This window comes from Ammospiza caudacuta, chromosome 3 (assembly GCF_027887145.1).
Source record: "Ammospiza caudacuta isolate bAmmCau1 chromosome 3, bAmmCau1.pri, whole genome shotgun sequence".
NCBI classification, from domain to species: Eukaryota; Metazoa; Chordata; class Aves; order Passeriformes; family Passerellidae; genus Ammospiza; species Ammospiza caudacuta.
Genome location: NC_080595.1, coordinates 66,561,922 through 66,577,343, shown reverse-complemented (window position 1 = coordinate 66,577,343; position 15,422 = coordinate 66,561,922). Strand labels below are relative to the sequence as shown.

General features: G+C 36.1%; 1 protein-coding gene across 23 annotated transcripts in view; it reads right to left on the bottom strand.

Annotated features, from left to right (window-relative positions):
* Window positions 1-15,422, bottom strand: part of TRDN (triadin) — a 223,406-nt gene that overhangs the window by 35,087 nt on the left and 172,897 nt on the right. For 22 of the 23 annotated variants that reach the window (XM_058801368.1, XM_058801372.1, XM_058801376.1 and 19 more), the window contains 2 exons: window positions 3,565-3,591; window positions 2,435-2,482 (listed from right to left, as the gene is read on the bottom strand). In XM_058801368.1, the coding sequence (XP_058657351.1) occupies window positions 2,435-2,482; window positions 3,565-3,591 (75 nt within the window). The remainder of the gene's footprint in view (window positions 1-2,434; window positions 2,483-3,564; window positions 3,592-15,422) is intronic. The other variant, XM_058801382.1, reaches the window with a different exon arrangement.

The following is a 15,422-nucleotide window of genomic DNA, read 5'->3' as shown; positions in this document are numbered from 1 at the left end:
TTTTTCTCTGAGTTTCCAGCCACTGGTTGTAGCCAGAAGGGAAACTGAAGGAGTAGAATATCCAGACTTAAGGAGAGCTATCTTAGAAGGGAATACACTTTAAGACATCAGGAAGCTTCATAAAATCGATCTGTTCGCCACATTCAGTATGAGGAAAAGCAGAGAAAAACATATGATGAGGACAATAGATATTATTTTGCCAAGAACAGAAGTAATAGTTCTAAATTTTCCTGTATTCTTTTTTTTACCATCTTATGGGGAGTCTCCCAAATAAAAAATTAAACAATTTTGAGGACTCCATAAAGCTGCAGAGAGTAAAAATATAAACGTTGTGAATATTAAAAAAATACTGATTTTGAGTGAGCCCAAAGTTTAAAGTTCTGAAATCTTTCATTGAAGAGAATTTATTTGCTCTGCAGGGCTCCAGTTTTGCAGCACTACAAGCATTAATATTAATTTTTTCCCTGATGTACCTAATTTAAATGGAAAAAATAAGGCTGTAAACATTTCTCTGCATATTGCAGGCAGTTTCAGCAGAATTACATCAGGAATGGATTCCCTTGCTTTACTTGCCTCCACTGATATACACAAAACACTCTAATTTAAACTTTTCCCTATGGGATCAATATATTTTCTGAAATTCTATAGTATTTCAGTCATGTGATACTTCTAAGTCTGATGGCAGGAGGCATAAGAGAAATGGCTTGAAGCTGCACTGAATCAAGGTGAAAAAGAAGGCCACTGTTTTGTTCAGAATGAAGCTTTTATAATTCAAGCTGTTAACCCAAGAGCACTCCTTGGCACACAGCAGGCAGAAGCACTATTACCACCAGTGCCTGCAGATTAATACTTCCAGTCATCAAGTGAAACTCAAAACAGCCACTGTTCTCCAAAGCAACCATTTATCATCTGAGAATAGAGATTTTATGCTAAAGGAAATTTAGCAAGCATTTTCCTATTTATTTTCCCTTCAAGCACCTAAATACCAAGGGCTTGGGGTCTGGAGTGTGCTGTAGCATGCGAGAGTAAAATCCTAATCAGTCCAATACACTGGTTTGTGACACAGGGCTCTGATGTTCGAGAATGCCCTACCAAGGAAATTTATTTTCCTGCAGCTATGTGGATGAGATTGGGCTAATTGTGCAGCAGGACTGATTTCATTTAGCAGGAAAGGTGAGTGGTCATGCCATCCCTCCAGGCAGCTCACTTTCTGGCCACCACTGTGGCCACCAAGCTTGGATTCCTTGTTCCTGCTTTGGCTGAATTCACCTAATGCCTGAAACATTCTACTAGCTCTTAATACACAAAAAGTGATCAATGAGTTAAATGAAAAGCTTGGCCTATGTGTCTTTGAAAGAAGGGGAAATATTTTTTCCCTATTGATTCAAAACCAATACACGTTCACTAAATCAGATCCTCAAGGCTTCCAGAAACCTGAAAATGTCTATGAAAATATTTAACTTACAACTTATTGTACACTAGAAAAATGAATGAGAAAAGTACTAAATACATAGGAGAAGTTTATTTCTTAAAAAATAGGGAAAAATTAATGAAATAAAGCCTCCTTACTTACCATTGAACACATAAGGTTTAAATGTTTTATTTGATCACTTATTCATGAGCACTTCATTTCAATGTGAAGTTCAAACAGCAGCACTTCCAGCAAAGGTCAATGGGATGTCGATACTTGCTTTCTAGTCCCCACTGCTTCTGCAGTGGGACTGGAAAACCACTCAGGAGTGATGTAAGCTAAGCATCAGTAGCTGAGTTTTCTGTGAGGTTACCCTCTTAGTCTTGTTAATTCACACCAGACCCAGCTGCGGGTCCTTTAGGGCCTTCCTCCTCAAAAAACATGATTAGAACAGAACCCTGGTTTGAAAGGGGGACGCTTTGTCCTGCTCACAGCAGCCAGGCATTACTAACAGTTTACCCAAGTGCACAATCAGCCCAGGATTAGTATTGCTATTCTTAGTTCAGCTCCTGTTACTTTTGAGATTCAGGAGCTGGAGACTGACTCTGCTGCAGAGTGTGTACTCAATGAGATTGTAGCTTCTCTTTTTTGGGGGGCCCACACTCACTTAATGTGATAACTAATTTACTGAAAGGGTTGAGAAGGGTTAATTCCCAGTGCACCTCTTTGATGTAGTGCAGGGCATTAAAGCACTCCTTCATCACACTCTGGGAAATGGGTTTTGCTAGTGCTTTTTGCTACACCAGTGAGAAAAACCACAAGAACAGTCAAAAACTGTGACAGATTAATCCTTTTAGTTAAATGTCACCCTCATATTTGTTCCTCTCCAAGACACTGAAAAAACCCAGTGGCACGAAGCAAAACATCTGTGCCCAGCTCAGGGAAGTGTCCGAGTTTTGCAGATCACACATATCCTGATTAAGTGGAGCTGGGTGTAAGGGGAGGTTCCTTCACCAAACCTACCTGGCTTGCTCTGAGAGACAGCTTTTTCACGTTTAGCACGTTCATGCTCTGAAAATAAGAACCCCTATATTAGAAGGCTTTTTAGTTTTTAGAAGATTTTAAAAAGAAAAGATTCCCATTATAGTTTAAAAAGATAACTTTGCACTACATATTCCTGCTAGACTTGAGAAGAATTGATAACTATATTTCTCAAGAAAAGATGTTGAGCTATTTTTTTCCTATAAAATTAAAATAATTAAAAGTATTTTTAAACTTTTTAATGTGGTTTAATTATTTTCTGTGGATTTTTAGAAATATAATAGAATTTATAAAATTATGAATTGCTTCTAGTACTAATTGTGATTGCTATCACTGATCTTCTGTATAGAAAATTCCTCCTTTATGTTTAATATAGAAACGATGGCAGATTTTATTAAAACAAAGTGGGATTTTCTTGTAAAGAATGACAAATAAGTGTTCAGTATTGTTCATAAAGGAAAAGACAAAAAAGCTTCTCATGTTTCTCTTTGTCCTGGATTTGGCTGGACTAGAGCTAATTTTCTTCACGTTAGCTAGTATGGGGATCCCGTAAATATACTATGAGTCACTAATAGTAAAGGATATTATTCTGTATCATCATAAACATGTATGCAATTTTGTGCTATTTAAAAACAGCGTGCTATCCAGATCCCAACATTATAATACAGAAAATATTTCAGAGGCACGTTAAAAGTATGTTTAATTCTGATTTGTAGCTCTGAAGTCTAAGCTGTGCAGCAGGTGAGCATTGCAGCATACCAAGAAATAAATCTCTAAAACTTGGGCCAGAGACTTGGCAAGAGAATTGCAGAGATCCTTCCCCATCTGTGGCCCCCTTGATTGTTTCCCAGTGCGAAGCTGCCATGGAGACAAAAGGCATAGGTGGGTCTCAGCTGAATTGGAAAAGGGTTTCCATGCAAACTGGAACCTGTGAAACACACCTGGTCCTGCATCAGCAGAGCGAGTCATTGAAAACCAGTGTCATAAGTCAAAATATTGTGTGAGTTTGCGTTGGTGAATTCCAGCTTAGGCTGCAAAAACTTTGTAAAAATAAGAAAATACCTTCCTTCTGAAAATTATAATAACATGTTCTATATTGCCTTGGTACTTACTGTGTTCATGCGTGTTCTCTGAGGTAGCTGGAAGTAAACAAAAAAGGCATATTTTAATAATTTTGTAGCTGTGATGCAGAATTTACTTCATTTCTTAGTGTCATTTTAGACATATAAAATTTCAGTGAAATCTATTGAAGTGTGCAGCACTTACTTTGTGTCTCCTACACTGTCCACCCCAGATGCATAAATGGGACACTTAGCTAAGGAACACAGGCATCGTGAATTCCTCATTTAGCCAAAATTTGGTACAAACATCCCTGGAAGGCTCTGCACCTCTTCTGAGGGCTGAGTCACCCTCTCTAAATGCTGACCATACACCAAACCTAGGGAAACTACCTGGCTAAGCAAGGTGCTTACCTTATTTAGTGCCCACTAAGAGACAGGGCAAATTCAGACCATAAGGTCTCCACCAGACAAAGACAGAAAATGAATTTTAGCTTGAGTGAGGAAACAACACCTAGGGCAGTCTAAAGATGACAGACCCTGACAATTGCACCTGCTCTATGAGGGCAATGAATTTCAGATGGCTTCAGTGATACTCCAAGAAGCAGAAAGACATTTGAAAATGTTCATTAACTTCATGAGACCACTTCTAATCCAAAGGATTTCAGTGCTGTGACTTCTAAACTTTGTGCCATTTCCTTTTCTGCATTTTTCCAGAAAAAAAAAATCCCAGAGGACATAAAACTGAAAACCAAATGAATACTTTCCATGGATGTTAAGACAATATTTCTCAGGTAAAGAAATGAGAGTTTGGCAGCTGTACCCAATGCCATTATTGGTTCTGCAGAAGGAAGCAAAATGTCAAGACCCAGCCCTCCAGCTGGATTTTTCTTCTTGACTTTTGCTACGCAGCTGTTGTTTTTGAGAGAAAAAAGGCTCTACCACCTGCATGTCTGCTGTGTGTGAGAGAGAGTAATCCCACAGAGAGATGCAGCAGGGCAGGGGATGAGCTGCCTTTGCAGCCCCAGCAGCACAAGCAATAAAATTGCTGCTGTGAGCTCCCAAGCTGTGATTCACTGAGCTCCTGAGCTCCCCAGCTCCCACTTGGGACAAAAACTGCTGTGCATGTGGGTTTCTGTTTCACTTGTTTCCCCTGCAGTATAAAATCCACTCCCATTTTATATCCAGTCTCTAATCCAAGTTGTTGGACATTTAAGGAGACAGCAACTGGAGATGGTATACAGAACAAAGTGAAAAAAAACCTACAACATTTTTCTGGGTAATAAAGAGTAAAGATACAAAGTAAGTGTATATGCTTGCTGCAAACTGAGGAATCAGAAACAGGAGTTCAAAAGAAAAAAACATATGGACAAAGCCACATTCATTATTTTTATATGTGTAAGTAAAATGTTTTGTAAATTTAAGCTCATTTAACATTGCAAAACCAACCAAAATGTAGTTCCCCAAGCATCATAAGCTGAGGCAAATTCTATTGCAATTGAGTTTCCATTAAATATGTCAGAAATTTGTAGAGGAAATTAATTTTTTATTGTGTCAAAAGACATAGTGAGATATGTTCAGGAAATATGAATTTAAATTTTAAAAAAGGAATTTCAAAGCAAATATTTAACCCAAATCTGAACATTATACCAGTAGCTAGTGTAATGACTTACATAACAAATACAGAATATTGTGCCATGTAACTCTTCCAGTAATCACCCATAATAATTAGAGCTAGGCCACATATGAACAGTGTTAATTTAAATACTCTCTACTGATGCTGCTTAGCAAATTTTACAAGCAAACTTTTGTAATAACATCCTTTTCTAATATCTGACTAAAATCAAAACAAAACCATTACTCCTTAACTTTCCAGTGAAGCCAATACAATTATTTCCCCTTTTATGCTGGTAAATATCAGCCACAGAGAATGTTTAAAACAATAGAAACTCAGCTAAAGTCTGGTCCTTGAAGTTTGTGAAAGTATCTCCATTGTCCTTTTCCATCTTTTCTGTGGAAGCATTAATTAGACTAATTTGTATAATGTGGGCATCAAGACAGACTGAAGACTGAGATTACTGCTATCTATGCTTTGCCTAAAACTCCAGCTTCCTTATTTCTGGCATAACACTCAGGGATATTTCTACCAGATATTTTGATGAAATAATGAAGATATTCTAAAGCTAAGTCTCTAGAGTGTTGGTTATTCTAAAAAATATCTATAGTTTTTCTATAAAAAAGCCAAAATGAAACATCGAGGCAAAATTTTGAAATGGTATTTGGGCCATAAAAATAAACCTTTCTGTTTTGCTAACTGTTATTTCAGTCAATTCAATATTAATATTATCCTTCTTGTGTGTCATGATCTCATTAAAAAATGCAACTCAAATGACATATAGACTAAGCAGAGAGTTGAAAAATGAAATCCCAACACCATTAGATTAAGTTTTATAGTATCGCAATTATCTATAGCATGGGTACCTTGATTTTTATTCTACTTAGTGAAAATGGCAAGATGATAGTCCAGGTCAGACTCTGCAAAGTGTGTAATAATATATGTAATTTCGCCTAAAGGGTGAGAAATTAAAGGTTGTGTTATGCACCTCTGGGAATCTCACCCACTTCATGTAGTATCTTGCACTGGAAGTGCAAACAAGCATTTTTTGTTTTGGCCGTTGATGGCGAGAGGGTTTTGGGCTAAATCAAATCTTTGTCTCATTTCAAACGGTTGTTCTGATGTCATTAGCTAACAGGACTACCTACTGGGTGAAAAAGTACTTATTGTTCACAATGGCAGAAAATTCAGTCCTAAGTAAGTGTTTTATCTTCATTTGTTTAACATTTAAATTGTACTAGAGGAGGTCAGATTTGAATCAAATGAAAACAGTTGGATTTTTGATGAAGTATTTGAAGCTACATAAGAATGGATCAATGAAATTATATGGTTCTACTCCCAGCAAAAATTTGCAATGTCTTGTCTGCCATTCTAAATTAAACTTGGAAAATAGACTTCATAGATATCTTGCTGTTTTTCACTTCAATTTTTTTTTTACTTGCCTGCAATTCTGAATGCCACAAGGGTATTAATTATATATGGCAAATTTTTGTAAATTAGATTCTGATACAGGTTCAGAAATGAAATCCTGCATTTCATTGAACCATAAATTGGTAAAGCTAAAAGCAGAATGTGCTTTTTGATTATAATGTCTATTTTCCATCTGGATAACAGGTATTTGCCATTCAGATAGCAAATACCTTTGTGAGTGTGCACATTCTGTAAGAAAAGAATATGTTGTGCAGGAAATAAAAGCAATGCCAGAAGTACTTTTTTTAGTTAAGAAAACCAGAATAATAACACATGCTGTAGCTGGGAAAAATTATTTCCAATTAGATAGTTACAGGTGTATTATAAATAAGGAATTTACTTTCCATTAGACAAAGTAAGAGCCTGGTTTATTTCCCTTTAAAGACGGCACAGAGATTGTTTATCATGTTTTGGACTGGACATTGCATGAATACACAGCACACCATGTTAATCTGTAATGACATTACAGGCCAAGAGAGAGATCAAGATCAACAGGAATCTTCTAATATAATTATCAAAATTTGAAATGCATACTTTCCAGTTTATGCATCATGACAAAGCCAAAATTTGTTTTCCCTACTTAATATGAGTTCATTCTCCCTGAAATACAGACCAATGAACTATTTGTCCTTTGGACAAATTAGTGGGCATTTTTCCTTCCAAATTTAAGTTTCAAGATCTAAAGAGACCACATCATTGTGCATAATTTAAATAAGACAGTTTTGGTCTAGTTAGGTCAAAGTTTTTCAAACTGTAGCGCAACTGTATTATAAAAAAGTCAAACAGAATAAAATACATTCCTTATATGTCTCAGAAAATAAATTCAGAAAAACAGGGATTATTAGGATTTACCACTCTGTTAAGGAGCAGTTCCCTACATTTGTGAAGTTGTTGTCTGTACTCTTTGCCATTCAAAGGAGAAGTCAAATGTTTGCATAAATTTTTTAGATCAGCAGACCTGATCTGTCATATCTGCCTGTGTCTTACTCAAGTTCTTCTGGCTAGATGAGGAGCAGGCAGACTGTGTTGCAAAGCCAGTCTACTGAGCATATGTCTAAAAATGTGGCTCAAAAACCAGATTAGCTGCAGCAGCATTCCTAAAACGAGAATGGCTTGTGCTCATCCTGATCTCTGCTCTACATTAAAAAATTGCCTTGACAGAGTATGACCAAGAGTTACCCTGTGGACGAGTCAAAATAAAGCAAGCAAGAAGTGTGTGGTGGTGACAGAAATAGGGGAAGCTGGTATATGATTAAAATACACTGCATGCTGCAAGAGCCTTGTCCTCACAGGATCTCTTAATTCCCTTCAACATCCATTTTTAATTTCTGGTTTGCTTTAAACCTAGTATTTTCCAGGATATTTTTCCAGGCTTCTAAACATTAAGGAAATATTATACCACATCAACATGACAAGTATGAAATGCTAAGTGATTAAGTCTGTCTGGAATATTTGTAGGGAAGTGGAGAGCTTGGTCTCTTGGTCTAGGAATGCTCCTCTGACTCTGTGCATCTCCACAGATTTCCATGGATCACTCTAACAGCAGCGGCTGAAGTATAGTAATAGGATAAGTTGTTGAGACAAACCCTCCTAAAATGCCATGGTTTTCCATTATCATGAATACTTAAGCATTGATATTAGACCCTATATGGTATTCACTTGCAACAAACTCATCTTCCTATTGCCACTTTCCATTAAAAAAAGCTGTAAGGCTGCTCTCACAGTTCTTTCTGCTTTGTTTTCTTTACCAGAGCAGCCTAGCCCAAGATATCTATCCGCTTTCCTAGAGCTGTCGTGTTTGTGTCCTTGCTGTTTGGTTTGTTTTATACCTCAGGGCTGCATATTGGAAAATGAGCTGACTTTTGGTTTTGGAGGATTTTGTTGACGTTGTCTAGAACAACTTGTTTTTTAAGACTTTGTCTTTAAATGGCAGTTCAAGAGTACATTATATAACAGGGAAAAACAAAAAGTAATAGGGAAGGGAGAAACTTTATCATAGTGTAAATATAATAGGAGTAGCAAAGAAGTAGAGACATTTCCAACATTTTTAAATGACTTTTAATAAGAGGAATTGCTTTAGCTTCAATCTGAGATGCATGCCTTTAGGAATCATTAGTAATGATCCCAATCTTTCTCTCTTTCCCAGTTTGTCACTTAAACAATAGAAATGCTCTGGGAAATGTAAGTTGTTGAAACAGCAATCTTGCATGATGGCACTGAAAACTAATATCTTTAAAGTAGTATAAGTCCTACTATCCCAGGAGGACAAATCTTCCATCAACAGAGCTGGAAAGAATAAAATTTCAGTCAAATGTAGATGAGGTACATCTGCTGCATTAATGCATTTCATCTTTAGGCACGTGTGCTGAAAGACCTGAAGAGCTTCCTCTCAATATCATCCTCAGCTTCTGACGTTTTCATGTGCTGTTCCCTGAAACTTGGAATGGGAACATAGAGATGAGGGAAAGTATGCTAACAAGCTTTCACTTTTAGAAATATCAGTTTTACATTTGCATATAGCTAAGGCAAAACACAGTGGAGCTTGGGATGTCTTTATTGCAACATGAATTATTGACTCTTAAAGGGCAACTGAGTGAAATCAGGCAGACTGAAGTTTATAGTATGTTAGAATGATTTTTCAGAATATAGACGTTAGTTTATGCAAAAAATGTTCACCACTCTATAAAAAATTGGAACCAAATGTAGCACCTCTTGCTGATGTTAATATTTGTTATAATTCAATCTTCAGTCATAATGCCTGTTATTGGTGAAAGCTGGCAAACTAACCCCCCTAGGTCCAGAGTCCATGTTACCACTTTGAAAAGGAACTTCTTAGCTGAGGTCCTTCTTATCTATGACTGGATTTTTAAGAGCCTAATAATGGCTGAAAATATATTTACATATGTTATTAAATAAATGTGAAACAATAATAAATTAGAAAAGAATAAGATGACCATGGAAATCTTGAAAAGAAGAATTTTGAAGGAAAGATTAGTTGATATAAGGGGTGGAGAACAATAAAAATTAATTGACTTTTGAAAAATGGACTTTTCCCAGGGTGCTACTAAAATCAACGTGGTGATTAAAGTACAGGGCTAATGAGTAACTTCTAGAGGCAGAATGTACTGAACCATCTTTGTTCCTCATGAAATGCTGCTGATCACAGCTTTTGCTTTAATTACGACGCTGTAAAAGTACATTTCTGCAAATGATGTCTGCATAGATAAGAAAAAGAAAGGTAGATTGACGGTAGAAGAACTATTCATTCTGGAATTGTATCTGAATAGAATACCTCTGAGCATTCATTTGCACACATCTTTGTGCAGAGCAATAAAGTAATAGTTTATCCCATGGGGAAATTTTTAGCCAATTAAACATGTGTTGTGTGGATATGCAGGTGTTCAAGCATATTACACTGATTGACAGATGTGTTTCTGAAATGATGCCAATATATATGTGTTATACCTAACTTACAGTAACAACCCAGGCCACCAATTACACAGAGCTACACTCTTTCTTCAGAAATCACAGCTGTTTCATAATCATTAAAACAGTAGTTTAACTGACTCCAGTTTTTAGTAGCAGGGGCTGAATAAATTACTGTTGTGCTTTAATGCAAGTAAGAGCAATTAACACAAGCTGTAATCATAACTGCAATTGAAATGTTATGCCAGATCTATCAATATGAATAATATTACAGATTTGTTATTTTATAAAATTTAAAAGTAATCTTAATTTGACTTGAATAGATTACAAAGTTGTAACCAATCAAGGTTACAATTGTAACCAATTGGTCAACTGTAACCAAGGTTACAACTGATTAGTTGTACGGTTTTTGTAAATCCTACTAAAAATTAAAGTATCGGCATTTTTTGTAAAAACATGGATGCAAGGTAACATCACTAGTTTTATGTGCTTCAACTGAGAGTACATAGAGGTGTTAGGTAGATAAACACGGAGATTTCACCTTATTGTTAAAATGCCTAGATTAAATATTTGCATTAGATTCTCCATCTAAGTACAGTGAGAGTGGATATTCAATCAGTTTTTAAGATCTACAAATAACTTGCTCCTTCTTCTCACTTCTCTTTCGATGTCAGATTTTAAGAGAGGGAAAGTTGTTAATTAGCAACAAACAATCCTAATATTCACTGATGTTTGTTCTCTATTCTTGTTACTAAACCTAAACTATGTTCCCTTTTATTAATGGGTGAGAAATATAAATATCTCCAGAGGGGCAAGTAATTGCATTCTGACACAGATACAAGACAGATTAAACACTCTTTGCAGATGCTTATTTCTCTCTATCAGCCTTAAACTGAGACTAGGGTGAACAGTTTCAATGCAGATTTACAACTTTAGACATAAAGTTTGCATGAGGTAAAGTTTCTTAATGATTACATTAATCTGAGTATCTAAAAAAGTTGTTAAAATTTATGAATTCAGTGAATCGTCATGAGCTTCAGATAGTCATTCCTCTACCTACTTATATTGAATGGGTCATATCTTATCCCACTGAAATATCTGCAACATGGGAACTTCTGTCCATCACTAACCAGAGATTGTGCAGATCATTAAGTCTCACATAACCCTGTAAAACTGACATAAATTATTTATATCCCTAAGAAAGTAGAGACAAGGCAAACAGTGGTCCAGCAAAATTCAGTTAACTGATTTAGTCTCCTCAGATATTTTCTTTATTTAATATAAATTACATGTTCATCAATATTCCTTGAAAATGCTGGGGACTTGATATTTTAGCATGGGAAATCAAAGCTTATTAGTGCATGGGCAGCCATCTATCAAATTGAAAACATCTTAAGTCAAGAGTGGATTTGCATTGAAAAATGTCTTGTTTGCAGTTCAAGATTCCTGTCGAGTGTTCTTCAGTAAAATCACTTTATTTAACTCTTAATCTGATGCAGGATGACAATATTATCTTCAGTTTGGAAGATCCTTTGGGCTCCATCTTGTGGCTATTTCAGTGACTGTTTCCTTTGAGAGAGCTGCCTGCTTTCAGCTGGTCAAAATATCACTAATAGTTTCAACAGCATACTAGCATATGGCTGTATTTATTATTTTCTAGAACATAATGCAGAATTTTTGACCCTAATTTAAGAAAATTATTTTAAAAGTATTTATAATGATTTGGGGTTTTTGATTCCTTTGTTCAGGACTAAAAGTTCTATTAAGAGTCTATGTAATACACTTTGCAGTTACAGAATCAGATACTTTACGTTCTTATCTTTTGACTCTTGTTAGGAAATGACATAGTGAGGCTGTGATTCATCTTGAACCAGTGGCATCTGCAGCTGAGCAGAAATCCCATGCTACCATGACCATTTGCTTTATGAATAAGATGGCTGACTTCCAGTTTTTCTGGTCAATTACAAAACTAAGCAGCTCTGAAATCCCCCTATTTTGTTTTGTTTTTTTTTTTTTTTTTTTTTTTTTTTTTTTTTTTTTTTTTTTTTTTTTTTTTTTTTTGTTTTGTTTTTTGCTTTTGTTTTTTTTTTTTTCAATTTGGAAAGCATCTTGATTTTTATATATATTGAAAAGGGATGCCACTGTGCCTTGGCCAGTTTATTGCATGCTCTGTATGCAGAGCAGCATCTTCCAAGCCATACAGTACCATTACAAGGAGTACTAGAAAGAAATTGTTCTGTACTGAATTGACAAAAAGGTATAGTTTGGAGCTTGAATGTTCATGGCGTGCCCATTTTCTCCTTTTGTTTGATTTTAGCTGCACTCAGATGTTATACATTTTTACACCACAATGCATTTATTGAGAAAAAGACTAAATGTAATCCTACATACTCTCCTGTCAATTTATTTTGATGAAACTTGTTACATGAATATGATTTTCATTTTGCTTTCTAAAAACTAGTAAATGAACTTAAGAGCAAGGTGTCAGAGTGTTAACGCTGAAAATCAGAGTGGGAGTGCTGCTACTGACAGGCAACCAGGACCTGCATCTCACTAACTTGCAAGTCTTCCTAATATCTGACTGTAGGCAGTCTACAGAGCAGGTGAGACTCACAGAGGTCTTGAATTGGATGTGCTCTCAGGAGCAAGGCAGAGTTTGCTCTCTGTCTCTTGCTCATTAGCTCCAAGGAGGATGGAGAAACCAACTCCCTGGCAGCTTAGGTTCACTTTCAGAAATGAGAGTGTTCTTACATGTGCTTGTGAGAATGAGCAACCACAGGGATTGGCTGAATCCTGTTTGGTCCACTAGAAACACAGATGTAAAGAATCTTTACAAAACAAGACTTTCTGACACTGACATCTGAGTTGTCTGAGAGACAACTCACTGCTCTTACTTGCTTGACGTCCCCAACTCAGTCCATGTCCACTATAGTCAGAAATAAATAGGATATGGGAGATATGAAATGAAATAAGAAATTCTACTTTATGCAGAACTAGGAAAACTTGACGTTTTCTTTGATCTGGCTCTATTCCAAACAAGGATTTTTGTAACCCTCTGTAGTTATAAAACATTTTTGAAATATGAAAATACTCTTTTCGTTTATAGAAAAAAAAAGTAATTTTTAATATTTATTTAATTTAAAAGTGACAATTAAATGTGAAAAAATGCTGAAATATTTCAGCATGTTGCATTTCTGTTTACTGTTTTCTGGAGATGCCCTGGAAATTATGGGATTTATATCACTTCACCAACCCCTGGGTCTATTTAAATTAGTTTGATTTCTTGCTCACATGCTTTGAATTATTAGCAAGAGTTAAAAATTTTTGTGTACTGGGAGCCAGATTTGCTCTTGGGAAATTTTGCAAGTGCCTTCCTCATGCTAAGGTTTTCTGCCTCTTGCCCTTTTAGAATTGACAACATTTACACATTTCTGTGACAGCTTCTCTATCCCACACATGTTGAAAGAAGGCATAACATGATGTTGGAAGGTAAAGCTGCCCATTTTCTAGGACTTTGGTCACAAAGTCCTAGAGACCTAACCTTTGAAAGAGAAATAGTGAATGCCTAAATTTCATGCATTAATTGTGCCTCAAGGTTCCTGTTAGTATTATCCATATTTGGAGAAATCAGCACAATATGTAATCTTTCTCCAACTTAATTTTGTTCTTTTTTGTCTCTTGCCAGCTCCTTCAAGTCTGATTTATGCTATGCACAGAATGTACCATTGACTGAAAGCATCATTCCATCTTCTTCTCTTTTATGATGGCTTGTCACTCTGTATGGCTCATTATTCTTGTTTTTCTAGATGAGGGATGTATTTGAATAGGACAAAATAATTGGAGAAATCTTCATGTAGAGTACAGTGTGTGTGCTGTATGATTCACAGGAGAAATGGTAAAGTGCTGTTTGAACTGTGCATGCTACCACCGCAATATATTTTGGATAATGAGCCAGTCAATTTAGAGCGCTGCCTGGCTACTTCTATTATTTTTGCAGCTGTGCAAAAAATACTGTGTCCTTAAGCAAAACCAGTGAACATTACCCTTTTTTATTGCCAGTCAGAGGAATACACATGCAGCCTAGAGCAATTTCTTGTGACAACAGAATAAGCAGAAATAAATAAAACCTTATCACATTTGGAGTTAGCTAGTAGCATGCAATATTTTCTGTATGAGGCCTGCAGAGACGGGGAAGCTAGATGAGAAAGCATGGCAACTAAAGCATGGCGTGTTCATTTTTTGGAAGAGGCCTTATTATTTCTCTCCAGTTTTTCAGTTTAGTGCATATTTACTAAAGGCATGAACATCACTGAACCAGTTCGCTTTAGTCACTGGAAGATATCATTTCTCTGGCATTTTTTTCACTAGAATCACTACCTTCCTTGCTGACAGTGTTGGTTATGATCTCAGAAAACCAGAGGGTGGTATAATCCAAAAAATAAATAAAGGGATGATAATCATAAGAATTTCTAAAACTGAATTTCAGTTCATACTTCCATGTTTCTGTGAAATACGTTGGTGGTAACCAGCAGGATGAGATACAGCCCGAGCCAGGTGCATGAAAGTAGCCTAGACATACTTGTTGCAAAATCCTTTCAACTAAGAAATCAAAGGAAAATTTTTTAAGCAAAAGAAATATAGAAAAGAAAATGAAATGGAAAAATCAATCTAACTTCAAAGATTGTTCATGAAAAATGCATTTTTCAATCAGTTTTGCTGGGGAAGATTTTGGTTAAGGGGGAAGAAAATCCTAGCTGATGGAAAATGAGCACTAGATGTTTTAAACAAATTCCCTTGGTGTTCTTCTGTAAAAGAATGGGCCCACAATCTGACAAGGGTGGGAGAAGTAGCGCCCTTAAAAATTACCTCATTCTTTTCTTTCCATCAAGGATGTAGCAGCTCATGTTTTTGAAAACTGCAGAAATTTTGATATCTGAAAACCAATGGCTCTATGAGTAGCTGCCAGTTTTCTGATTCTCCCTGCTTCATGTGCTACCTTTCACGCCTCAGTTGCTGCAAATTAATCTTTGAACAAAATATCCTGCTTAATACCTATTAAGCAAGGTTGTTTTTGATAACTGAAATTAATTTTATTGTTCTGTTAAAGACATGAAGTGAAATTTTGGCCTCAGTGGAGTGAATGGGAATTTTGCCGCTAACATCAACGCAGCCAAGATTTCACTCATGAGCTGATAAAACAGTTGAGACCGTAATTTTTTTTTTCCAGTTCAGTTAACAGCTCTATACAGGGATAACAGAAAAAACCAATAAATTAGTAGGATTGAAAATGTCTTCATGTATGGACAGTAAAGATTGGCTCCATTGTACTATTACAATGGAGTAATCATAGAATTTCCAACTGGCAAATGACACGCCCTAGGCCCCCTCTCCCCACACCAAA